The 24978-nt window shown below is 44.7% G+C and overlaps 2 protein-coding genes across 3 annotated transcripts in view; one reads left to right on the top strand and one right to left on the bottom strand.

Annotated features, from left to right (window-relative positions):
* Window positions 1–15109, bottom strand: part of SUDS3 (SDS3 homolog, SIN3A corepressor complex component) — a 41406-nt gene extending 26297 nt beyond the window's left edge. Inside the window, exons 1-4 of one of the 2 annotated variants that reach the window (XR_002787998.2) lie at window positions 14857–15109; window positions 12196–12265; window positions 5013–5068; window positions 1250–1321 (exon numbers count right to left, since the gene is read on the bottom strand). Coding sequence is in view for 1 of the 2 variants with exons in the window: in XM_003419269.4 (XP_003419317.1) it covers window positions 1250–1321; window positions 5013–5068; window positions 12196–12265; window positions 14857–14998 (340 nt within the window). In the remaining variant the exon portion in view is untranslated. The remainder of the gene's footprint in view (window positions 1–1249; window positions 1322–5012; window positions 5069–12195; window positions 12266–14856) is intronic. The other variant, XM_003419269.4, reaches the window with a different exon arrangement.
* Window positions 15110–19537: 4428 nt separating this feature from the next.
* Window positions 19538–24978, top strand: part of TAOK3 (TAO kinase 3) — a 178075-nt gene continuing 172634 nt past the window's right edge. The window contains exon 1 of the mRNA XM_064272269.1: window positions 19538–19648. The gene's annotated coding sequence lies outside the window, so the exon portion shown is untranslated. The remainder of the gene's footprint in view (window positions 19649–24978) is intronic.

Genomic DNA, 24978 nt, shown 5'->3' with positions numbered 1-24978 from the left:
ACCGATTTTGTGAGGTCTTATTTCCTTCTACAGATGGGGAGACTGAGGCTTCATGAGGTTAAATACTCCCCTTAAAGGTACAGCCTTAAAGTGATGGAGGCAGATCCTTCCATTATGTTGCCGCCTCATTAGTATCTTCCTTTCCCTGCTGAAGGGCAACTCCAGGAAGAGGGCTGAGGGTTTTAAGGATGTCCCAAGGAGGTACCTGAGGAGCCTGGGGTGGAATGACGGTAAGAGGAGGGGCAGGCTGAAGTGGATGGACGGAGGGCTAATGGCCGTAGCTCCACTTTCCCATGCCCCCACACCCTTCTGCTCCTATCTGCTGGTGTACATTGGACATCTGTTCACTGGGGAGATAGAATAAAGGGTTCCATCGATAGAAGGTTGGAAAGTCACTGGATCAGAGAGAGGACAGCAGCTTGGAGTGGCACCTAGACCTGCACCCAGACTGCACTTTAAAAGCCATGTTACTTCCAACACTACAGAAAGAATCACTCTGCTGGCACTTATAATGCTAGTTAACGTTACTTAACATTTAACATGTACACAAGATTTCCTGTACACACAGGGATCCGTGTAGACACACTCTAAACGGCTGTCACACATTACGAGAAATTTTTGCATGATTCTTTATTCAGCTCATATTGTCTCTTAACTTGACATGTGCCTTTATCTTCTGTCGACAAGACAGGGAGTTTCTTCAAGGCCAGGACTATGTGCTATGCTACTTTCTCTTGCCCACACTTAGATGTCACAGACGTTCCATAAGCCTTTGCTGAACGAGCACATTTATTATGTACAACAGATCAAAAGCATGCTCTTTGTCTCCGAATGCTCATAATAATACTCAGGGTAACAATGGAGATCCTTCCCCTCAGAGCACAGAATACCAGAAAAAGCCAACTTAAAAAGGGAGTAAAACAACCTACAATCCTTTTCCAGGTCAACATGAAGCCAGCCATGCAGACGTTGAGAGAGCAGGTGCAAGACTGCTCTTGGGGCATCAGGAGCATAACATGACGGCAAGGAGCCACCTGTAATGCCCTTGACTACTGGGTCATTCTTTGGCAAATGGAAAAAAAAGATGGAACCAGTTTTATGGCTTTGGGGTCTCTCTTCCCTGAGGCCCTCTCCCAATAGGCTATTTGGGCTACGTTTTGGAGAAGAGCTTATGGACGTGTTACATCAATGATCAACAAAAGGCGGAAAACTGGAAGACAATTCATTCCCATTTAAGATGTGGCCTTACCTGCATTCCGTATCCTCTCTTTGTACTGCTGATCCAGCTTTTTCATTCTCTTCTGATATTCCTGTAATGTACCTGATTTTGAGCATTTACAAAACAAAAAGAACAAGAAAAGGTTACTCTAAAGATTAATCCGCTCTGTATTTTGTTTCCTAAAATTATTCTCCAGCATCAACAGTGATCGTTTCAGTGACATCAGGGGAAAACGTAAACCAAGGACAGCCATGCCCAGGCAGAGCTAAGGGAACTCTGGCTCTCAACCAGGAGTGCACAGCAGAAGCCACCTGGGGTCTATCTGAGGTCTACCCCAATCGGCTGGATGAAGACTCTCCGGTAAAGGGCAGAGGTAAGGGGGCACAGGCACCCCAAATGACTCTGATAGTAAGTGTAAGAACCATTGGCCGAGAAGCCATCGGAGATAACAACTGGCCTCTACCCATCGGGAACAAAAAAGGAAGAAGGAAAACCAAAGTCTCATGGAAGAAATTAGTCTACTGAGCTAACAGTCTACGTTAGGCACAGCCTCACCTACCCTGTGCTAAACTTGTGAGATCAGCAGAACAAGATGGTGCTGGGCTACCACTACCGACCATTCTGATCAGGGCCACAGTACGCAGACCCTAATAGAATGGGAGAAGAATGCAGAACAGAACTCAAATTCTTAAAAAGTCCAGACTTACTGGACCAGTTGAGACTAGAGGACTCTCTGAGACCATCACCTTGAAATACTCTTTAAACCTTGAACAGAAACTATGCTGAGGCACCTTTCAGCGAAATAAAACTGGCACACAAAACAAAGGCTATTATCCATGAGTATGGTGCTCCATTAAAAAACATCTCTATACTTTTTTTTGGGTATGAGACCAAACGGCCAACAATTACTCTACAGCAAAGATAAGAAAATGGCAGGGAAACTAGAGTGCTGGAAATGGAACAACCAGAACACAGAGAGACTGCTGACACATCGTGAAAAATATAACTAATGTCGCTCGCTAAACGATTTGTGTTAAAACTGTCAAATAGGAACCTAATTTGCTGTGTAAACTTTCATCAAAAGCATAATAAAATATTATTCAAAAAAAAAAAGTGGAGGGGGAAAAAAAGGGCCACTGGCCCAATGTAACTTTTAAGGTATACATTGTATACGTACAGGTTTCCCCAGCTATCCAAAAGCAGAGCGTTTCTATGAAACCTTTCCTAAGTCAAAATGGTGTAAAGCAAAGAAACGATTATGGGAAAATTTTTTGAGTACTCGCAGACCCAAAATATACCTTAGGACACATCTTGCTAACAGACGCACAAAATAAATCAAGGTAAAGCACAGATGCTCACAGACACAGTTCAAAGCTATGGTGGCTTGATGCTGATACGCTGAGTGTACTTCCGGGGCAGGAGCTTGGCAACGCCTCTCGCTGCTGCTCGGGATGCGCACTGCCTCTTTAATGGCTCACTCCAAAACAAACACTGAACGGTACTTTCACCTTTTGCCTTTTTTCCTAAAAGCGAAAATCCTCTTCGGATTTCTTTTGGTTAGTGAAAACAGGTACCAACATATGTTTTTCATAAAAGCGAAGTGGTGTAAAGTGAACTTTTGAAAAGCAGCGGGTACCTTTATCTAAATTTACAACTCTGGTCTAAAGAAAACAGGAGCACATCACCACTCTGCTACACCCAGAGTCGACAGCCTCCCTTTCCTGGTAAACGTTCATTCTCCTTCGGTAAGGTCTAGATCATTGCTCTCCAAGTGAACTTTCCGCAATGGTAGAAATGTTCTATATATTAACCCTGTCCAATTTGGTAGCCACTAAACTTTTTTAGTCACACGTGACTATTGGGCACTTCAAATGTGGCTACTACCACTTGAGGAACTGAACTATTAATTTTATTTAAATAGCCACATGTGGCTGGTGGCTATACTGGTGTAGATTCTTAGAAAGGTCTACTAATCTCATGGCTTTTCCCGAGAGCAGCTTAATTATGATGGTCCCAATTTGTGAGGGAAGTGTTTCCTGATCATACGCTTTAGTAGGTGTTATGAATTGAAGTGCGCACCCCCCAAAAATATGTTTTGGAATCTAATCCCTATCCCTGTGGATGTAATCCTGTTTGAAATAAGGTTTTCCTTTGTTATGTAAATTAGATCACAGTAGGGTTGAGTGGGTTCTAAATCTAATCACTTTTCAAAGAGTAGATTAAGCACAGAGATACCCACACACATAAGGGAAGACAAATACCATGAGAGCCAAGAAAACAAGGAACACCTAGGACTACCTATAAGGAAGGAATTGACACAATGGAGACCCTGATTTGGACTTTGAGCCTCCAGAACTGTGAGAAAATAAATCTCTGTTCTTTAAAGCCACCCACTTGTGATATTTCTGTTACAGCAACACTAGCTAACTGAGAAAGCAGAATGTATTAATGGCATTTTTTCAAAATCCCTCATTCAATCACACGATACAGGCCTAACGCCCTTCCCACAGTGGACTGTATTTCTTTTGCTGACAGATATCTTCATTGTCACTGGAAGAAAGGACAAAACAGCAACAAGAGATGGGTGATGACAACTCACAGGAATGTTTTTCGCTATTAAGCGAGATCAATGTAAGATGGGCTAGCCCAAGGGAGTCTGGTACCCAAACCAATAAGGAACCTAATGGAAAAACGGAAACCCTGGTGGCGTAGTGGTTAAGTACTACGGCTTGCTAACCAAGAGGCCAGCAGTTCGAATTCACTAGGTGCTCCTTGGAAACTCTATGGGGCAGTTCTACTCTGTCCTATAGGGTCGCTATGAGTCAGAATTGACTCGATGGCAGTGGGGTTATTTTTTTTTTTTAATGGAAAAACAAGGTTTGGTGGCACAGTGGTTAAGCATTTGAGCTGCTAACCAAAAGGTCAGTGGTTCGAACCCAACAGCTGCTCTGCAGAAGAAAGATGTGGCAGTCTGCTTCCATAAAGATTATAGCCTTGGAAACTCTACAGGGGCAGTTTTACTCTGTCCTGTAAGGTTGCTAGGAGTGGGAATCAACCTCAAGGCAATGGGCTTTTGGTTAATGGAAAAACAGTTTCACTGACAAGAGGACCCCACAATGTAAAGCCAAAGGGCAGGTGACAGCAGCTTGCCATCCCTGAGCGCTCACGATGTGCCTCACTCTGCACCAGACAGTCCTCACCCATAACCCCATCTACTTTTAACTTTCATTTACAGGTTAGAAAACACATTAAGTGAGAGAAAGTGATGAGCCCGTGGTCACATTAGAAAGTAGCAGAGTTGGCAGTCCAACTCATCATGGGGCTCGATTATCCCCATGTTGAATGCTGAACCGCCATCGGCAGCAAAGAGCACTCAACAGGACACGATCCACTCGCAGTTAATCCAGCAAAAAAATAGAAAACAGTGTGGATTACTCACAGTTCATTAATATTTGGTTTAGAAAGAGTCACAAAACTTTACTTATTCCTTGGTAACTATCACCCTCCTAAAAATGTCCAGCTTAGCACAGTGGTTTCCAATTCAGGCTCTATCTAGAGAATGCCCCGAGTGAGATTTCATTTGAAGAAAGAATCTGGTTCTTATTTAAAACGGGAAAAAAAAAAAGTTTGAAAATGACCACTTTTCTCCAGCAAAAGACAGTATGTATACCGGACAGCTGAAAACAGCCAGGCCCAACTTTAAGTCGCTTCCACAGACACAATTTCGTAGGTTCCAAGAGTCTGTAATATTAAGAGATACACTGAGAAATGAAAGATCAAATCACATACCAACCTTCCTGTAGCTGCTGCAACTGCCTCTTGAGAGAAGCCAGTTTGTCCTGATACATCCTGTGGAAAACAAAAGCCACACTGAAAGACAAAACCATTCAATGCCGGATTCCAAAAACACCCACGCACAGAAATTACCTGGGTTGGTCTGGGAGTATCATGAGTGTCCTTTAGGAGAGAAAAAGAACCACTCAAGTCTGCTAGCTGATTTAAAATGTACTGGTAGCTAAAGAGGAGCCCTGGTTGCCCAGCGGTTAAGCGCTTGGCTGCTAACTGAAAGGTCGGTGGTTCGAACCCACCAGCTACTCCGCAGGAGAAAGATGTGGCAGTGTGTTCCTGTGAAGATTACAGCCTCGGAAACCCTATGGGGCGGTTCCACTCTGTCCTATAGGGTCGCTAGGAGTTGGAATCAACTTGACGGCAACAGGTTTTGGTTTGGTAGCTAAAGGGATCACAAAGGGACAAGGATTCTGTGCTTTTCAATCATAATCCAAGGTTATAGATTCCTCTTTGTTACCTCACCTTTAGAAAATCAGTCCAAAATCTACTAACGTGGAGACGAAACAGATTTTAGTAAGTAAGTGACAACGACAAACAGTTACACAAGAACATAGAGAAAAACTGAACGCGTGACGCCATTTTCTCCTGGATTCAGAAGCACAGCCGACATACCAAAAATGCAGAAATGGCAGGAACACAGCCTTTATATGAACTGGACAATCAGATGACAAATTCCAAAGCAGTAAGGTTATGCCTTCGGCACGTTTTTCTATACGGGTGTCGTAGCTGTGTAAGCACTAAGTTAATAAATATTCACATCATTTTTCAAAGCACAACTCTTTTAGCTCGACTCTTTTAGGCTCGGAGAAATAATAGTAATTCGGAAAACAAAAATTAAAATGCAGGGTTTGTTTGCAGCCCCAGCTGGGTAAGAACACACAGCACACACAAAGCCAAAGAACCTGGCATATTGTTTTCTCGGTCACACCCAATGGATTACAGGCAATTACACACTCTGGCAAGTCTGCTTGAATGGTAGACTCCACGCGTAAATCACATTTCAGCAATACTTTTGCTTCTACCTGAAAAACAGTCCCATCTCACAGTGACAAAAACAGGATTTGCCACCTGAAAGAAAAACAGCGTCTGACATATAACAAACGTAACAGGCCTTTCATTGCTCTCATAAAGGCTGCAAATACAAGTAAAGGGTAACAACCAGACTCCCTATGAGACCAGGAAAGAGTGGACTGGGTCAGAGAATTACACAGGAGGCCTGATGCTTTTAGGGAGAACGCTGACACACTCTTTTTTTTTTAATTTCTATTGTACTTTAAGTGAAAGTTTACAAATCAAGTCAGTCTCTGATACAAAAAATTTATATGCACCTTGCTATGTACTCCTAGTTGCTCTCCCCCAATGAGACAGCACACTCCTTTTCTCCACCCCCTATTTTCATGTCCATTCAGCCAGCTTCTGACGCCCTCTGCCCTCTCATCTCCTCTCCAGACAGAAGCTGCCCACATAGTCTCATGTGTCTACTTAATCCAAGAAGCCCACTCTTCACCAGTATCATTTTCTATCCTATAGTCCAGTCCAATCCCTGTCTGAAGAGTTGTCTTTGGCAATGGTTCCTCTCTTGGGCTAACAAAAGGTCAGGCGACCATGACCTCCAGGGTCCTTCTAGTCTCAGTCAGACCATTAAGTCTGGTCTTTTTTACAAGAATTTGGGGTCTGCATCCCACTGCTCTCCTGCTTGCTCAGGGGTTCTCTGTTGTGTTTCCTGTCAGGGCAGTCATAAGGTGTAGCCGGGCATCATCTAGTTCTTCTGGTCTCAGGCTGATGTAGTCTCTGGTTTATGTGGCCCTTTCTGTCTCTTGGGCTCATAATTACCTTGTGTCTTTGGTGTTCTTCATTCTCCTTTGCTCCAGGTGGGTTGAGACCAATTGATGCATCTTAGATGGATGCTTGCTAGCATTTAAGACCCGAGACGCCACTCTCCAAAGTGGGATGCAGAAATGTTTTCTTAATAGATTTTATTATGCCAATTGACCTAGATGTCCCCTGAAACCATGGTCCCCAAACCCCCGCCCCTGCTATGCTAGCCTTCAAAGTGTTCAGTTTATTCAGGAAACTTCTTTGCTTTTGCTTTGGTCCAGTTGTGCTGACCTCTCCTGTATTGTGTGCTGTCTTTCCCTTCACCTAAAATAGTTCTTGTCTACTATCTAATTAGTGCTGAGGTACTCTTGATGCCCACACCAGACATTCAATTCTAATCAAAATCTTTTCTAATCATCAGATTTTAAAAGGACACATTCAATTAGAAGATTGTTCTCTAAAGAATGCCTAAGCACATCAAGTTCAGGAGAGGGGAAGGTTACGTACATTGTGCCCCAGACGCCAGTATTTGGAGCCCAGGGGATTAAATTTCCCATCACATTTGGGGGTGCCAGGCAATACCTTTGAGTTCCGAGTCTGTCTTTGAAAGGGACTACTGACAGACTGGAGAAGTGAATTAAAAAACCTTAAACATTCGGATTCATCGAGATCAAGTACAGGTACATGAAAAACACAACCAAAAAACTATACCAGTTGCCATCAAGTCAATTCCAACTCCTGGCAACCACATGTGTGTCAGAGAACTGCTCCATAAGGTTTTCAAGGCCCTGACCTTTCGAAGCAGATCACCCAGGCTTACACTTCTAAGAAGCCTCTGAGTGGGTTCAAAATGCCAACCTCTCAGTTAGTAGTAGAGCAGTTAACTGTTTGCACCACCCAGGGACTCCACATGTGAAGTCTAGTTATGTGAAAACATGTCTCGAAATGCATCCAGGTAAAAAAAGCGAGGAGAATAAAAATAAAAAGCCTTTTCAGGAGTGAAACCATGAGAGATCCTCATGAACTACAAGAGGAATCTTTTCTTCTTCAGTCCTGGTCAGGCTTGAGCTGAATTACCCCTTTGGGTTCCAAAGCTTGAAAAGGATGAAAGAACTCAAGAGAACGGCCCCAAAACATTTGCAAATAGGACCTACCAGGAAAGGAAGATGGGTCATCTAGTTAACTCGGAGGTTATCTTTTTCACTCTAAGACTCTGCTCTGCAAGGTATCCTCCACTCGTAGTAGGTGCTGTTATTAATTGCCCTTCAAGTCAATTTTGCCTCATGACGACCCGCTGTGTGCAGAGTAGAACTGCTTCACAGGGTTTTCAAGGCTGTGACCTTTTGGAAGCAGATCGCCAGGCCTGTCATCCAAAGCACCTCTGGGTGGGTTTGAACCACCAGCCTTTTGGCCAGTAGTCAAGCACTTAAATGTTTGCGCCACCAAGCGTGCCGTGGATCATCTAGTTTAAAGATAAGGCATAAAAAAGTTAGGGCCCAAAGCCCATCAAATGGGGAAAAGACAGTCTTTTTAACCAATGGTGCTGGCAAAACTGGATGACCATCTGTAAAAAAAATGAAACAGGACCCGTACCTCAGACCATACACAAAAACTAACTCAAAATGGATCAAAGACCTAAATAGAAAACTATAAAGATCATAGAAGAAAAAACAGAATCAACACTAGAGGCCCTAATACACACGGCATTAACAGGATGCAAACCATAACCAACAACACACAAATTCCAGAAGATAAGCTATATAACTGAGATCTTCTAAAAATTAAACGCTTGTGCTCATCAAATGACTTCACCAAAAGAGTGAAAAGAGAACCTACAGACTTGGAAAAAAAATTTGGCTATTACAGATCAGACAAAGGTCTAATTTCTAAAATCTATAAGGAAATCCAGCACCTCTACAACAAAAAAGACAAATAATCCAATTAAAAAATGGGCAAAGGAAATGAACAGACACTTCAGCAAAGAAAACATTCAAGCGACCAGCTGACCAACCGACACATGAGGAAACGCTCACCATCACTAGCCGTTAGAGAAATGCAAATCAAAACCACAATGAGATACCACCTCACCCCGGCATTACCGACACAAATAAAAAAAACAGGGAATAACAAATGTTGGAGAGGCCGCAGGGAGATTAGAATTTTTATGCACCACTGGTGGGAATGCAAAATGGTACAACCATTTTGGAAAATGGATATGTTGCTTCCTTACAAAGCTAGAAATAGAAATACCATATGATTCAGCAATCCCACTGCTAGGAATATATCCTAGAGAAATAAGAGCAGTCACACGAATAGACGTATGCACACCCATGTTCACTGCAGCATTGTTCACCTTAGCAAAAAGATGGAAACAACCTAGATGCCCATCAATAGATGAATGGATAAACAAACTGTGGTACATACACACAATGGAGTACTACGCAACGATAAAGAACAATGATGAATTTGCAAAGCATCTCGCAGCATGGCATGGATAAATCTGGAGGGCATTATGCTCAGTGAAATAAGTCAATCACAAAAAGACAGATATTATATGAGACCACTACTATAAAAACTCATGAAAAGGTTTACACACAAAAAAACAATCTTTGATGGTTATAAGAGAGGGAAGGAAAGGGGAGGGAAAAACACTAAACAGACAACAGATAAGTGGAAACTCTGGTAAAGAATAAAACAATATACAATACTAGGTAAGCCAGCACAACTTGTACAAGACAAGGTCATGGAAGCTCCGTAGACACATCCAAGCTCCCTGAGGGACTGAATTACTAGGCTGAAGGCTGTGGGGACCATGGTCTCGGGAAACAGCTAGCTCAATTGGCATAACACAGTTTATAAAGAAAACGTTCTACATACTGCTTTGGTGAGTGGCGTCTGGGGTCTTAAAAGCTTATGAGTGGCCATCTAAGATTCTCCACTGGTTTCATCCCTTCAAGAGCAAGGGACAATTAAAAAAACCAAAGACACAAGGGAAAGATAGGTCCAAAGGACTAATGGACTACAACTACCACAGCCTCCAAAAGACTGAGTCCAGTACAACTAGATGGTGCCCGGGTACCACCGCTGACTGCTCTGACAGGGATCACAATAGAGGGTCCTGGAAAAAGCTGGAGAAAAATGCAGAACAAAATTCTAACTCACAAAAAAAGACCAGGCTTACTGGCCTGACAGAGACTGGAGAAACCCTGAGAGTATAGCCCCTGGACACCCGTTTAGCTCAGTAATGAAGTCACTCCTGAGGTTCACGCTTTAGCCAAAGGTTAGACAAGCCTGTAAAACAAAATGAGACTAAAGGGGCACGCCAGCCCAATGGCAAGGACTAGAAGGCAGGAGGGGACAGAAAAGCTGGTAATGGGGACCACAAGGTTGAGAAAGGGAGTGTTAACATGTGGTGGGGTTGTTAACCAAGGTCATAAAACAATGTATACTATTTAATCAGAAGCCAGTTTGTTCTGTAAGCCTTCACCTAAATTAAAAAAAAGAAAAAAGTCAAGTCGAGAGCCTCCATATAGTCAATAAATTCTTAGGGAATACATCTAATACTGTCTTCCTTCCGTGCTTATTACAAGCAAGTAAATTCAGGCATAGAAGAGCTATCCTCTTAAACATCCTTTAGAACATGATGAGTTTTTAGCCTCTCTAGGTATCTTTAGTTGTGGCTCTGTCTGAAGATGACATGGTCTGGGTATGGACATGTGGTAATGTGGACAAAGCACTGGACTGGGAGTTCGGAGCCCTGCTTTCTGATCCTGGCTTCCCCAAGCTCTCTAAGCAGCTGGGACATTGCTAGCATGTGCTCAGTGCTCCATGGGTTCACACCCATCTGAGAGCCCAGTGGCTGTGCACAGGGGTGGGTTAACTAGTAAGTACAGTATGCACCAGCTTACAGTAAACAAGGTATACCAAAAAACCCAAAACCACTGCCGTTGAGTAGATTCCAAGTCATAGTGACCCTACAGAACAGAGTAGAGCTGCCCCACAGGGTTTCCGAGGAGCGGCTGGTGGATTTGAACAGCCAACCTTTTGGTTAGCAGCTGAGCTCTTAACCACTGAGCCACCAGGGCCCCAAGCAAGGAAAGCATGGGCTTAATTGTGTTTACTTACTAATCTGTAATGTACAATTTCACACGGTGTCATGGACTGCATTATATCCCCCAAAATATTTGTGTACCAAATTTGCTGGGCCATGATTTCCTGTATTGTGTGATTTTCCTATATACTGTAAATTCTGCCTCTATGATGTTAACGAGGGAAGATGGGTGGCAGTTGTGTTAGTGAGGCAGGACTCAATCTACAAGACTGAATTATGTCTTAGGCCAATCTCTTGAGATATAAAAGTGAGCAGAGAGACAGGGGGACCTCATACCACCAAAGAAAACAGTGCCGGGGGCAGAAAGCATCCTTTGGATCCAGGGTCCCTGCATGGAGCAGCTCCTAGTCCAGGGGAAGATTGATGAGAAGGCCCACAGAGAGAAAAACCCTTCCCCTGGAGCTGACCCCCTGAATTTGGACTTTTACCCTACTCAACTGTGAGAAACAAATTTCTCTTTGTTAAAGCCATCCACTTGCGGTATTTCTGTTACAGCAGCACTAGATGACTAAGACACATACATGCGTTTCACCACATCAAGAAAAACATAAAATTCTGCACAACAGATTTAGTAAGTTAAGTACAAGTAAGCCCGTGCATACCTTGGTTATTGGGTAATCTGTCCCTGTTTGTGTGCGACACCAGTTTACCCTCCCAGAGCACTGGTTTTCACATCTAAAAAAATGAGCATGTGGTCAAAAGTTCTCTCTTGTTTTATGGACTTATTCCCCTACAATCATTTTCCCTCAAAATTCTTTCTAGTCTACTCTGGAAAGATTCTTAAAGCAGGAAAAGAACAATAAAAGTGTCATCTATGTACAGACTTAAACGGGAAAAATGAACACATGTACATGGTCTTTGAAGCACAATAGTCAAAACTACACACCAAACCAAGGACCAAACCAGGTGCCATGGAGTCAACTCGGACTCATGGTGATCCTATACGTGTCAGGGTAGAACTGTGCTCCACAGGGTTTTCCACAGCTGATTTTCTGGAAGATCACCAGGCCTTTCTCCCGAGGCACCTCTGGGTGGACTCGAATCTCCAACCTTTCAGTTAGCAGCCAAGCACATTAGCAGCTTGTACCACCCAGGGACTCCAAAACCACACACACACAGTCACTTAAAGATTTTCTTGCCAACTCTGTATTCCAGAAAAGCAACATGAAAACGACATGAAAGAGCTTGTGTTACTCACTGTTCCTTCATTTCTACATAGTCTTCTTCATCGTGTTTTGCCAGGTCAGTTTCACTAGCATCCTCAGTGTCTGAGTAAAATTAGGAAAGAAGGGTTAGTTAAATCATGAATCACAAAGTTAGTATCACCTGACACGGTGTAAGCACTTAATAAGCTTCTGTAAAATGAATTTCTACTCAGTGAAGGCCTATGTGAAGCCATCAATGAAAAACACTAAACACAGTTACTACAAAGAGAAAATGCCATTTCCAGCATACACAGCCAGAGGTATTCTCAGCGCATCCTTTATCTACAGTGCAGCCAGAGAACTGGGCACGTGAGACACAAGCAGTCATAGTCAAGGCTGCCACTTCTGCAGAAGCAAGAAAGATGGCAGTTCAGGAAAGGGAAATGTGGCTGTAAGGCTGGGAAACTGTAGGCAGTAGCCTTTCTCACTAGTCTAAAAAAAACCCAAATGTGGCCATCTCTTCTGGTACATGCCCAGTTTGACTCCTTAAGAGATCTGATGCCAGATACATACAACACACACACATACACAAAACAGTCGCTGTCAAGTCAGTTCTAACTCATAGTGGCCCCATGTGCTTCAGAGTAAAACTGTGCTCCATAGTTTTTGGTGGCTGTGATCTTTAGCAAGATCACCAGGCCTTTCTTCCAAGGCACCTCTAGATGGATTCGAACCACCAACCTTTTGGTTGGTAGCCAACCGCTTAACCCTTTGTGCCACCAAGGATAAAAAGGAGAAGACAAAACAACTAATTGAATTCTGATAACTGAAATATTTTCAAAGTTGCAGCTACAGGGAACAGGAAGGAGGCAAGATGATCAAACAGAAACTGTTTCAAAACATTTTAAACATTGTTCTTAGAAAGAGCCAATGGCTGGGCTGTCTACATAATTTCAACAGCCCTACAGGAGCAGTTCAAATCCACCAGGCACTCCTTGGCAATTCTATGGGGCATTTCTACTCTGTCCTATAGGGTCACTGTGAGTCAAAACCGACCCGACAGCAATGGATTTGGGGTTTTGGCGGGGGGGTTTACTGGAGCCCTAGTGACGCAGTGGCTAACCGTTCGGCTGCTAACCAAAAAACGTCAGCAATGCGAATCCACCAGTTGCTCCCTGAAAACCCAACGGGGCAGTTCTACTCTGTCCTACCAGGTCACTCGACCTAAATGGGTTTGGTTTCTTACTGGTGAAAAAAAAATCCATTTTGGTTTCACCGCTCCCCCTAGTGGGTATTAAAAGCAGTGCAAGCGACTCATAATGAAAATCCCAGGTTACGGCTTGTCTTCTAGGGTACCCGAACCAAATCTGTAGAGCAGGCAAATAAACTCAAATTCAGGAAACTCAGCAGTCACCAGTGCAATCCAGAGAAGTGTGTCCTCAAAGAAGAAATAACCCTTTCTAGACTTTCAAAGTGTATCCTCCCCCGAAGACTCATAAAGTCATCAATCCAATTGGTCTCTTCAACTTTGCAGATAACCTTTGGAAGGGCTACTGCAGGTTCAATTCTCCACAAACCCATCTGCCCTCCTTCAGTCAAAAGACCTTCAAGGAGCTCCTGTGACGTGCCAGCCAGCCAAGCTCCTGGGCCCCTGGGGGACTGAGATGAAGAAGGAATACTCCGCACCCCAGTCAGCCGGTCTAGCTTTTGCTCCACAGCCCCATATTGTTCCCGAATACTTCACCCATGGATTGGGCTCTTTTATCTCCTCTTTCTTCTCCCTTCTCATGTCTCTTCACCTTTCTCCTCCAGGCAGCCAGCACCCTCCTCAATTTCTTCCCCAAAACAGTGTTCCTCACACTTGCCAAACTGTAAAGCCCACTTTAAAAACCAAGGCTCCACGAGACGACAACGCATAATGTGAAGTGCACGGAATTGAAAACACAACCCCTGGGCACCAGTAAGCAAATCCATATTTCTCCTCGTGCCTGTCTCCCCAGTGGGTGTAAAAAAATTCTCCTGTGTATTTACTGAGTACCAGGCCCTGGACCAAGTACTTCACGGACATATTTCATTCAAACCGCATAACTACCCTAGGAAGTAAGTACTACTACCAGCCCCCTTAAAGTTGGGAAACTGAGGCTCGGGAGCTTAGGGAAGTTGTTGAAGATCACAAAGTTGGGTTAAGTGACAGTCAAATTTAAACCTCAATCTGGCTGATTCCAAGTCCTGTTCTTTTAACCAACCTGTGTCTACAGTGCCCGAAATGGGGCTGATTTAGACATGGGGCGGGGCGGGGGGAGGGGGGGCAAGTTAGGAACCAGGAAGCCAAACTCGGCTTTGCTCTAATCCTCTCAGGAACGAAAATGGAAGGGGGCGTATTCGATGCACTCCATGGGTGGGTTTCCCGTTCCATTCGGTGCAGACCCGAGGCTCCACTACGGACGGTTGGGGGTGGGAGGGAGAACCTTAAAGGGACCTCCGGCTCTGACAACATCTCCCTCCTCCCCGTAACTGTAGGGTACAACGTACCCCGGGATTTCCCCCTTCCCCAGCGCAGGTGAAGGTAACCACCCGGAGCCCCGTTCCCCCCAACCGCCCCCCTGGCCGGCCCTGCGCCCCCGGAGGTCGCCCTGCCCCTCTCCCATACACCCCGATCGCACCCCCGGGGTACCACCTCCGCCCCGGGCTACCAGGCGAGCAAGAGGACGCACCTTCGTCCGATTCGCGGCCCCGGCAGCTACGCTCGTCGTCCTCGGCGCTCTCCAGCTCTTCCTCCTCCTCCGGGTAGTACTCCGGGGCCGGCGGCGCTCCAGCCGGGGCCGGGGCCGGAGCCAACAACCCCGCGGCACTCATGTCGCCCGCAGCAGCGGCAGCAGCAGCGTGTACCGCCGGGAGACCGCGGCCACCCGCCCCGGGGACTTGACGTCCACCTAGCAGAGCCCGAGGGGGCCGCCAACTCGAGCAGCGGGAGCCAAGGCGCCCCCACCTCCGTCTCCGCCGAGCTCCGCCCCCATCGCCCGCGCTCGGCAACGGGGGCCTCGCGCCGGCGGCGACTTCCGGGTCGCGAGCTGTCCGAGGACCGCCTGACTCCGCCATGCTTGAGGGAGCGCGGCGAACGCTGCGACGCCTCCTTCGCCTAAACACCAGCCCCTTCATCGCCGCCTAAAAATCCTCAAGACTATGGTGCGAGAGAGCAGAGGCAGGATCGATCTCTAGAGTTAGGCAAATGTATGGACAGGCCTAGCTGCGGCCAGGACCCCGAAGCGCAGAGGCCACGTCCAGTAATAGCCGCCAGGCGGCGCCTGGAGCCGGAACTAAAGTGAGAGTCGTTAGCGTCCTAGGGGGACGGAGGATTTAAAGGACTGTTGGCAGGTGGAGGTGGGCTCTTTAATGTAAGCAGGTGAATCATATGAACCGTACCCTTTATAAGTCGGGAAACCCAAACATCCAGAGTTTGAGTGACCAGAAGGATGAGCCCAAGCCCTTCCCCTGACTCCCTGGAGCTCTAACAACTAAAATAAAGGATGTTGATACTCCATCCTGGGTTCCGCAACAGTATTTTCTCAGCCCGTGGGAGCCATTTGTCTTTGTACAGGTTTATCCAAAAAAGGTGTTCACCTGGTTTTAGAGATAAGAAAGGATAGATCACTTGCCTTAAAAAGTGGTTGCGTCCAGTCTGCCTTGTTTAGACTCCCAAACCCAGGCCCTCCAGAGTACAGTGGCTTCATATTTCCTCGAATACTGATATTTTAAAAGGTTATATTGCCCAATGCAATAACTTGCTAATCAACTCTCAAATAACCGAGTGGTGTATTTGCCTACAGAAAACTAATTTGGCTAAAGTAAGGAAGGTCCCTTGTGGGAACTTGGGAAACAAGAACGCTGACTAAAATGGTAAATTAGTTTGTGTGATTCCCTCTGAGTAGAAGGCGATATAGTATTATGTTTTGGTTCATGTACAGATCTAGGGTATCCATTTTTCTGAGAGTCGTGTGCTCTAGTGTGTAGCAAGAAAAGGAATACGGAAAAGGGTCCAGAGATGTTTAACAGTTTCGCGAAAGTTAACAGAAAAACCCTAACCTTTATATTGCTACCCACGTCTCAGTAGAAAAAGTAATCTAAAAGTAGTAAAGTTAAACCCGTTACTAAAATCCCTTTCCGTACAGTCAATTCCAACCCCGATAGGTCACACTGCGACCGCCGCATAAGGTGTCAAAGGCTGTAAATCTTTTCTCCCTCTCAACTGCTGCTGTGTTCAAACCACCTACCCTTGGGTTAACAGCCAAGCACTTAACCACGGTGCCACCAAGGCTCCTAAAAGGCAAGCAGGAACAATAATATTCTGATTCTTAGATTCTCTGTAATCAGGTTTTTCTCTGAATTGGCCCCATCGTCTCTTAAAAATTAAAAACTTTATTCTCAACGCATTTAACTTTATTTTAATTTTATGTATTGTTTCAATTAAAATCTTGGCTCTATTTGTAAGAGATTTTTCCTCCCAACAAAACTCAACAATTTCCAGAATAGAATCCTGCCATATTTTTTAGTAGTCTGGGGGACTCAGGGATCTTCTTTTTTGTAAATAAGAATCATTCTTTGGCTGTAGGTCCGCCATCTATATTTAAATTAGAATTTCAGGGCTGTCTGTTGTCCAAAGAATGAAGTCGTTTTCTTTTTGTGTGCTGTTGGATCACATCTAAAATATTTGTAATCAACCATCTTGAGCAACTTGAGTTCCTATCAGTAGCAACAATCAGACCAAAAAAGCATCATGGAATGCTGCCCCGCCCTGCTCCATCTTCATAATTGTTGTTATGCTTCAGCCTATTATTGTAAACACAGTGCCAAGACATCTCATTGAGGTTCTTCCTCTTTTTCGCAGACCTCTACCTTCTCCTGATAACATTTCCAATATCCATGAGACAAAGTCTCACCATCCTCATTTCTAAGGAGCATTCTGGCTATACTTCTTCCAAGACAGGTTTGTTCGCTGTTTTGGCAGTCTATGGTATATTCAATATTCTTCACCAACTCCGTAATTCAAATGCATCAATTCTTCTTCAGTCTTCCTTATTTATTGTCCAGCTTTTGCATGCGTATTTTAAAAATTAGAGTTCTTTAAAATAGCAAAACATTCGAAAGCTGAAAACTGTATATGGCAGAAACCTGTCAGAGAAGGGAAATGCAAGTATTTTCCACTAAAAGGAACAAAAGGAAAATGGTAAGACTGCTCTCTATCAAAGGTGAAAAACTTTCTATTCCCAGAAAAACAAGGCAGTCCCGTCATTCCGGCTTTCACAGGTTTCACTGTATAATGAATTTCAAAAAATAGACGATTTCATTTACAGTTGGTTTCTTTTGTAGACACTGGGGTTTTTATCTTGCTGATGTTTTATTCCTATTTTTATCTTCCTGACTGTAAATAACATCTGTTGATTGTCATGCATTTCTTTTTATACGTAATGAACAGACACAACTGAACACTTGAGTGATGAAAACTTACCCCTACTGTCTTCTGTCCACGTTCCCTTCTGCAGAATTGGTAGGAAGAACTCAACTAATAAATGATCGTTAACGAATGGACACCTGGCAAAAAATTATGGTTTTGGTCTAACCCCACCTTTATAGTCATTTACTATGAAGACTATGGACGTAATTAAATTCCCTCAAAACCAAGTTCTACCTTCAAATCAGCTGTTTCCCCTCCCAAAATAGTACTCAGCCACTGCTTAGGAAACATCTACTATTTCAGAACTTGACTTAAAGTCCTGCTAGGTTTTTTTTTAGGCCTGTTTCCAGAATGCTTTGTGCCTCCAGGCCTCCTCTGCCTACTCGAACACTGAAATTTAAAGAGGAGCATCATAACGGGGATAGGGCATGATTTATGACCACTAGGGAAACCATATGTATACGGATACATATGTATACAGGCCTTAGCCCTCAGAAAACTCTATATCATTAATTTTTTGTTTAAACTTCTGCTGACTGGACCAAAAGAATTGATAGAGTTTTCTGAGGGCTAAAGCCTGTATACATCTGACAAGGCTTATGATTCAAATACCTTCTCGAAATGAAATAATCTCTTCGTTAAACACTCGTTTGTCCAAGTCCTTAAGTTTACTTTGGAGCTCAGGGGTGAGGATAGCAGTTATCAGTATCCAGTATTGATGCGATCAACATATCCGGTTTCACAAAAATCCAAGGAATGGCTCTGGGGTAACATTATGCATTTTCATCCCTGGCAGGCACACCTGGGTCAAGATGGGTCTCTGATTATCACAGGTTACTTGTGGGGTCAAAGTGCCTTATCCTTTGCCCATTAGTTCAATCGGTAAAAATCTGAGTTTCTGGATAGGCTTGCCAGAGGCTTGCTAGAAGCTAACAAGGGTTCCCCTAACCCCCTAACACGGTTCCTGTTCTTACTGCTGTAATACCACAAGATCAAAACTCGCAAAGTGAATAAACCCACAAGGTATTTCTAAAGCTTCGTCCTTGTACCTATCAGAGTGTGCACCAGCAGGGCCGAACACTTCAGCACTGTATACATCTAGTATATAAAAAACTTTTTTTCCAGCAGCATTAAGCTGACTTCTCTTGAACGCAATGGAAAGAATGGCAATTCCCCTGCCAGAGAAATAAAAGGGTTTAAATCCAGAAAATATTTTGAAGTCCTAGGCGAATAAATGCCATATCAATTAACGGTATAATTACTGAGATAGCTGTGCAAGGGCTAGCAGGAGAATAGGGACATCTCCCAAGGCTCTACCTTGGTGGCCCCGGGCAGCCCAATGGGCCTTGGCCTCTGGGAGCCTCCCAGGAAAAGTTAAGGCGCTGGGAGGAGTGACATGAACTTTGACCTCCAAAGCAGCGCAAACAAGGCCGACCGCACCCCATCAAGCCCCATGAGTAACTGAAGTTACACCGTCTTCCGGGTTTGAGGACACCCCGCCCCGCCCCGGCCCGCCCTCTGTGGAATCCACCAATCGTCAGGTGCCATCGACAGCTCCGTTTCCCAGGCACCTTCAGTCAAGTACCTATATCTGGCCCCAGCCCTGTGCCTCGCGATCAGGGAAGGTCAGTAGAGAGCCTATCGGAGCCGAGCGGGGGCGTGGTCTGGAAGCTGGGGGCGGGCAGCCTGGGGAAGGTGGGGCGGAGCGCGCTCGGCGCAGTCGGGTGCGATTGGCCACCCCTGGCAGGAGCCGCACCTCGGACAGCAGCAGCGGCGGCGGCGGCCGCGAGAGGGTCCGTGTGGCGCCCGGTGGCGGCGGCGGCAGCAGCGGCAGCAGCAGCAGCAGCAGCAGCAGCGGGGTCCTGCGTGCGAGAGTGGGACCCGACGCGAGGACTGGGGACGGAGAGTCTGTGCGGCCGAACCCGGCATTCAGCGACCGGACCCAGGGATCCTCCGGGGGACAAGCCGCAAAAGAGCGACTCGGGAACAAGTGTGAGAGAGGAAGCGACGGCGGCGGCGACGCCGGGCCCGGGGGCGGTGACAGCAGATCTGAGGTGAGAGCACCGGGGCGCGGAGCGGTGACAGCGCGAACCAAGGCGAGGGAACCACGGGTAGAGTGAGGTCAGCCAGGACCTGGGTGAGGGGAGCTCGGGGAGGGGCTTTGACAGCACCGACTGAGGAGACGAGACCCCGAGAGGGGCCGGGACAGCGGGTCTGCGGGGAGGGGACCCCGAGAGGGGCCGGGACAGCAGGCGTGAGAGCAAAGTACCTCGGCTGGGGGCCGGGAGAGAGGATCTGAGAGGAGGGCTCCGCGGAAGGGACCGGGACAGCGGGGCTGAGGAGAGGTCCCCGCGAGGGGTCAAGAACAGAGAGTCTGAAGAGAGAACTCCGCGAGGGGCCGGGACGGTGGGTCTGAGGGAAGGGGTCCCTGAGGGGAGTTAGGGCGGAGAGTGAGAGAAGGGTACTCCGAGTGGGGCCGGGACGGCCAATCTGAGGGGAGAGGTCCCCGACAGGGGACAGGAACAGCGAGCCTGAAGACAGGGGACCCCGAGAGGGGCCGCGACAACAGGTCTGAGGTGAAGGGCTCTCGAAGGGGGCTCCTGGGCGCGGCGGTGAGGGGGACCCTGCGGGCCGCGGGTCTGGTCCCCGGGGACGAACGCGCCGCCGCTGAGCAGCCTGAAGCTGCGTCCCCGAGGAGGGGGACCCGCGGGGCCGCCGACTGGGGTGAGACCACCGGGAGGGCTCGGCAGGAGCCTGGGCTGGGGTCGCTGTGACGGGCGGGAAGGGGGCAGACGGCGGCGCGGAGGAGGGCCAGGGGCGCTGGGGCTCCGGGGGTCCGAACTGGGCCAGGTCGTCTAAGGGGTCCTGTGTGAGACGCGGGGTGGGCCGAGCCCCGGGTGACTCTGTGACAGAGGGATTATGTAATGAAACGTCTCCCAGGTAGAACGCACCCCCGGAGGGGCTGGGAGAAGGACAGCGACCTTGGACAGATCGAGAGAGCTGTGTGCCTCCAGACCTATTGTCACTGATCCCCTGACTTCCCATTCCTTTCCAAGAATTCCGTGTGGAAGACTGAAAAGTGGGGGGCTCCCTAGCCTTAAGAGTTCAATCTGAATCTGAAAGGTTGGAGGGGGCTTCGTCCACCTGCCGCCAGAAGTTGAAAGAGAAAGGGATCCTTTGGGAGATCCACGTTTTGGATGAATTTGGATATTTATCTTCATAGACTCTTGATTTTCCTAAACTACTGTTTTTTGTTTGTTTTTTCATCTTGGCTCAATAAGAAGCTAAGAACGTTTTCAGATTTGGCAACACCTTAGTATGGATGTTGAAGAGGCAGGTTTAAAGGAACTTTGTTGAGTTTGGAATTTGGGCTGTTTGGAGATGTGTTGGTGATAGGTGAAAAGTCAATGTAAATTTTAAAAAATGTTAGAGTCGCAAGACCAACAGCCCTTTCCAATTAGATTTCTCTTCCTAAAAGCTACCAGGAGTGAGCTTTAGGCAAAATTCCAGGACCAGCTAAGGAAAGAGATAAGCCTTTTCAAAGCAGACACAGTATGTCCTGGTAGGAGGTGGGTGTGTGTAGGTTAAAATGCTGAAACATATAGTGGGACGCAATAGGGGGTGGGAATTAGGGGGCAGCCTCTTACTTTGAGGGATGTGAAAATTAAACTAATGACCACGCTAGTTGTTGACAGTGGTTAAAAAAAAAAAAGGATATGTTAATACTCCCCTGACTACTTTTCAGATGTACTCTTGAAGGCACATGCTTTGTTACCGCTGCACCCAGCAGTTTCGAATTTGAAATTTTTGATCTTTTTCTCTGCTGGTGCGTTGCTTTTCCTCACCCTTTCTCTTTCTGACTGGTTTCCTTTTTTTTACAGCAGCAGATCTAGAAAAGGATGGCTTTAGGAAAACAATGGAGAATGTAATTACTATATCATTTCATAATTTAGATACTTCCTTTGTTTTAGGTTTAGAATGTGTCTTATTAGAAGTTTTTTGCCTATGTTTAGTAATGGGCAGCTTCAACTAAGAAGAAGAAAGGGATGCTGTGTTATTCCCCAGAGATGACGTAGAAAGCTTACATAGAACTGTCTATGTAAATCCAAGACAAAAAAAATTACTGAAGTCACTTACATCCAGGTGATAATAAGTATGGGATATGCACTGTTTAGGGATTTTATTTGGCACTACTTGATACATAACAATTTGTATATGGCTTCAGAGAGTATGGAGCTCAATGTGGCTATGAAAATTCCACTAACTAGAAGTTCTCTGAGAAATAGAAGTTATGAAGGTGAGAGACACAACAACAGCAAATTGAAAATATGAGGCACTATAATTTATTTATTTATTTATAATTTATTTAAGCCACGCTGAGTGTCATTTTTTACATTAAATTTATCTTTCCAGAACCCTAAGTAGAATTCAAGTTAAAATAAGGTCCGTTAACCCAATGGGTTACTTATATATGCCAATGGGCATATATTCATTATGTATTGCATATAGTGTATGAGGAAACCCTGGTAGCATAGTGGTTAAGAGCTACGGCTGCTAACCAAAAGGTCGGCAGTTTGAATCCACCAGGTGCTCCTTGGAAACAATATGGGGCAGTTTTTACTCTGCCCTGTAGGGTCACTGTGAGTTGGAACCGATTCGACGACAATGGGTTTGGGTTTTTTTTTTTTTTAATACTGTATGAAATGGTCCGTGAAAGGATTGGGAGTCTCCATACCAATAATTCTACAAAGTAATAGAAATGTTTGAGCAGATAAGTCTTACAGCACGCTTGTTAGCTCATTTCTAAGTGACACAAATTATCGTTTCTCAAGACAAGACATAAAATTTATTTCCTTGTAAGAAAAGAAAGTGCTATGATACTCCCTCGGGTGATTACTAAGGCAGACATTTCAACCACATTACGTTATGGTATTGATCCAGAGATGATGAAGCTCTCTTTGTAATAGAATTTTTAGTGGTAGGAGGGGCTTATAGTAGCTGTTTATTTCCATGGAGTAGGAGGATAGGAATTCTGTGGTAAATTATTTTCATTTGTTTCACAAAATAAAGTTACAGTATGAGAAGTTATAAATATCTAAAATCATTATACCTATGTTCATTTAAGCTGTTTATTTTCTATTAAAAAATGTAACCAAAAGGAGAGATTAGGAAAGACGCTTATACTTCCATATGGATGGTTATAGCAACCACAGAATGCCATTTCTTTTTGGTTTGGAGTTCTTAAACTGGTCTCAGTCTTAGCAGGGTGCAAGTGCTGTCCGCTAAATACAATAACCCATTTTACACTCTCTTTGCCCTTGAATCATATACAGTCAAGCCATTGTCATCTCAGACACTACCTTGATATCTAATTTGGTTTAATGTTTAAGCCAACCTGAATAAAGGTTCTCATTGCTTGCCAGTATTCATATTTGCTGATTTCAGTAGTATAGGAGAATGAATGGAAACTATTTTATTTTTTTGAGTGTTAGTTAAAAGCCTATTTCTTTTATAATCTTTCTTGCTTAGTCTTTGTTTCTTCCCTGACCTTAATCCTCCCCAACCCCCGCCCCCCCAAAAAGACCCAGTTTTTGGATTTGACGTTTCCTAATACAGAACAATTCTTATAAATCCATGTGGGAAGAAGGAAGGAAGGAAACTTCTAAAAGTGTTTTGTGACTCTCCTAATAAAAGAGGAGACTTCTTTTTGGTGTCTTTAATGAGAGCTTCTTGTCAATCAGAGGGGATATTTTTTGAATTAGTATTTTGAGTTGTAGTGTATTGTATAATTGCATTTTACCGTAGAGTTTAATTTGTGATTATTTAGCCTTGTCGCCCACTTAATTCCTTGCTTTATTATTTGTGAAAAATCCGTTGCCGTCAAGTCGATTCCGACTCATAGCAACCCTGTAGGACAGAGTAGAACTGCCCCAGAGAGTTTCTAAAGGAGTACCTGGTGGATTCGAACTACCAACCTTTTGGTTAGCAGCCATAACACTTAACCACTACGCCACCAGGGTTTCCATTATTTGTGATGGTAAATTAAATTTTGTCAATTTTTGCTTAAACGTAAGTGGTATCTATCTATTAATTAGTGGATGTTTGCAGCTGTTCTTATTTTGAGTTGTGCCACATCAGCAAATGAAGACCCCGAAATCTTTCCTCTATCTACGTCATTAAGGTCAACTCTACATTGAGGAGGCAGCTTTTCCCCGGTCATATTTTGAGCGCCTTCCATCCTGAGGGTCTCTGCTGCCCCACTGTATCAGACAGCGTTCTGCTGCCGTTCATAAGGTTTTCACTGGCCAAGTTTTTTGAACTAGATCATTAGATCCTTCTTCCTAGTCTGTCTTTGTCTGAAAGCTCTGCTGAAACTTGCCTACCATGGGTGACCCTGCTGGTGTTTGAAATACCAGTGGCATAGCTTTCAGCATCACAACAACACACAAGCCACCACAGCACAACAACCTATAGACGGGTGGTGCAACAGTGGGCTCAAATACAGCAACGATTGTGGGAAGGGGCAGCGTTTCATTTTGTTGTACATAGGGGCTTTGTAGTTGGAACTGACTCAATGGCACCTAACAACAACAAAGTCTATTGATTATAGATTATGTATGTTGAACTTATGGGCCAAAATGTGTTCTAATTAATTTCTAAGCTACAGGCATCAAATTAAAATATATGTATATTTACAATTTTTATGATAACCGGTAGGGATTAAATCGATCAGTGTTATCATTCAGCTGTATGCTATTAAAGTTACTTAAATACTTTCTAAACCAACCTGGTGTATTTTTTCTGCTTGATCTTAAATTTGTTCGAGATGTTGGAAGTATATTTAAAATCTTTTAAATTATTTTCAGTTAAGGGCTAATTCCTTGGTAACAGAATGACTGAGAGGCCAATTTCTTGCCACAAATCAGTGTCACAACCATTGTCAGCTATCTCACACATATATGTTTTTCATCCCTAGAGTGAATAAGAAGAAGATGGCTTAAAATAAACATTTTACCCCCTAGTAAAACCTGTTCTTATCAAACAGAGAAATATGGTTTTAGTCTCTAGCACTGGAAATTCCCATGCTGGAGTCTAGCGTTTGGGGCCCTTTCTTTTCACCTCTGGCCTCAGTAAAATAATAAGAAGTAAAATCAACCCCACATTGTATGTTTTGTTATGCTTAATATTGTAGTCAGTTATCAAAGTGCTCTTTGGAAGAGTTCAATTTTTTCTTTCTTCCACTATTTTTGAGGGATGACAGGATAGTCTTTTATTTCCATATCAAATTGGGACTCTGTGCAGTGTATATTTATTTTTATGTTTGACTTTCTGTCCACTGACACTGGTTTATGTCCATATCAGTCAAGGCCTATGACAATTCAAA

This window comes from Loxodonta africana, chromosome 19, assembly GCF_030014295.1.
Source record: "Loxodonta africana isolate mLoxAfr1 chromosome 19, mLoxAfr1.hap2, whole genome shotgun sequence".
NCBI lineage: Eukaryota > Metazoa > Chordata > Mammalia > Proboscidea > Elephantidae > Loxodonta > Loxodonta africana.
The sequence above is the reverse complement of the archived record's forward strand: the minus strand, read 5'-3'. Positions and strand labels throughout refer to the sequence as shown.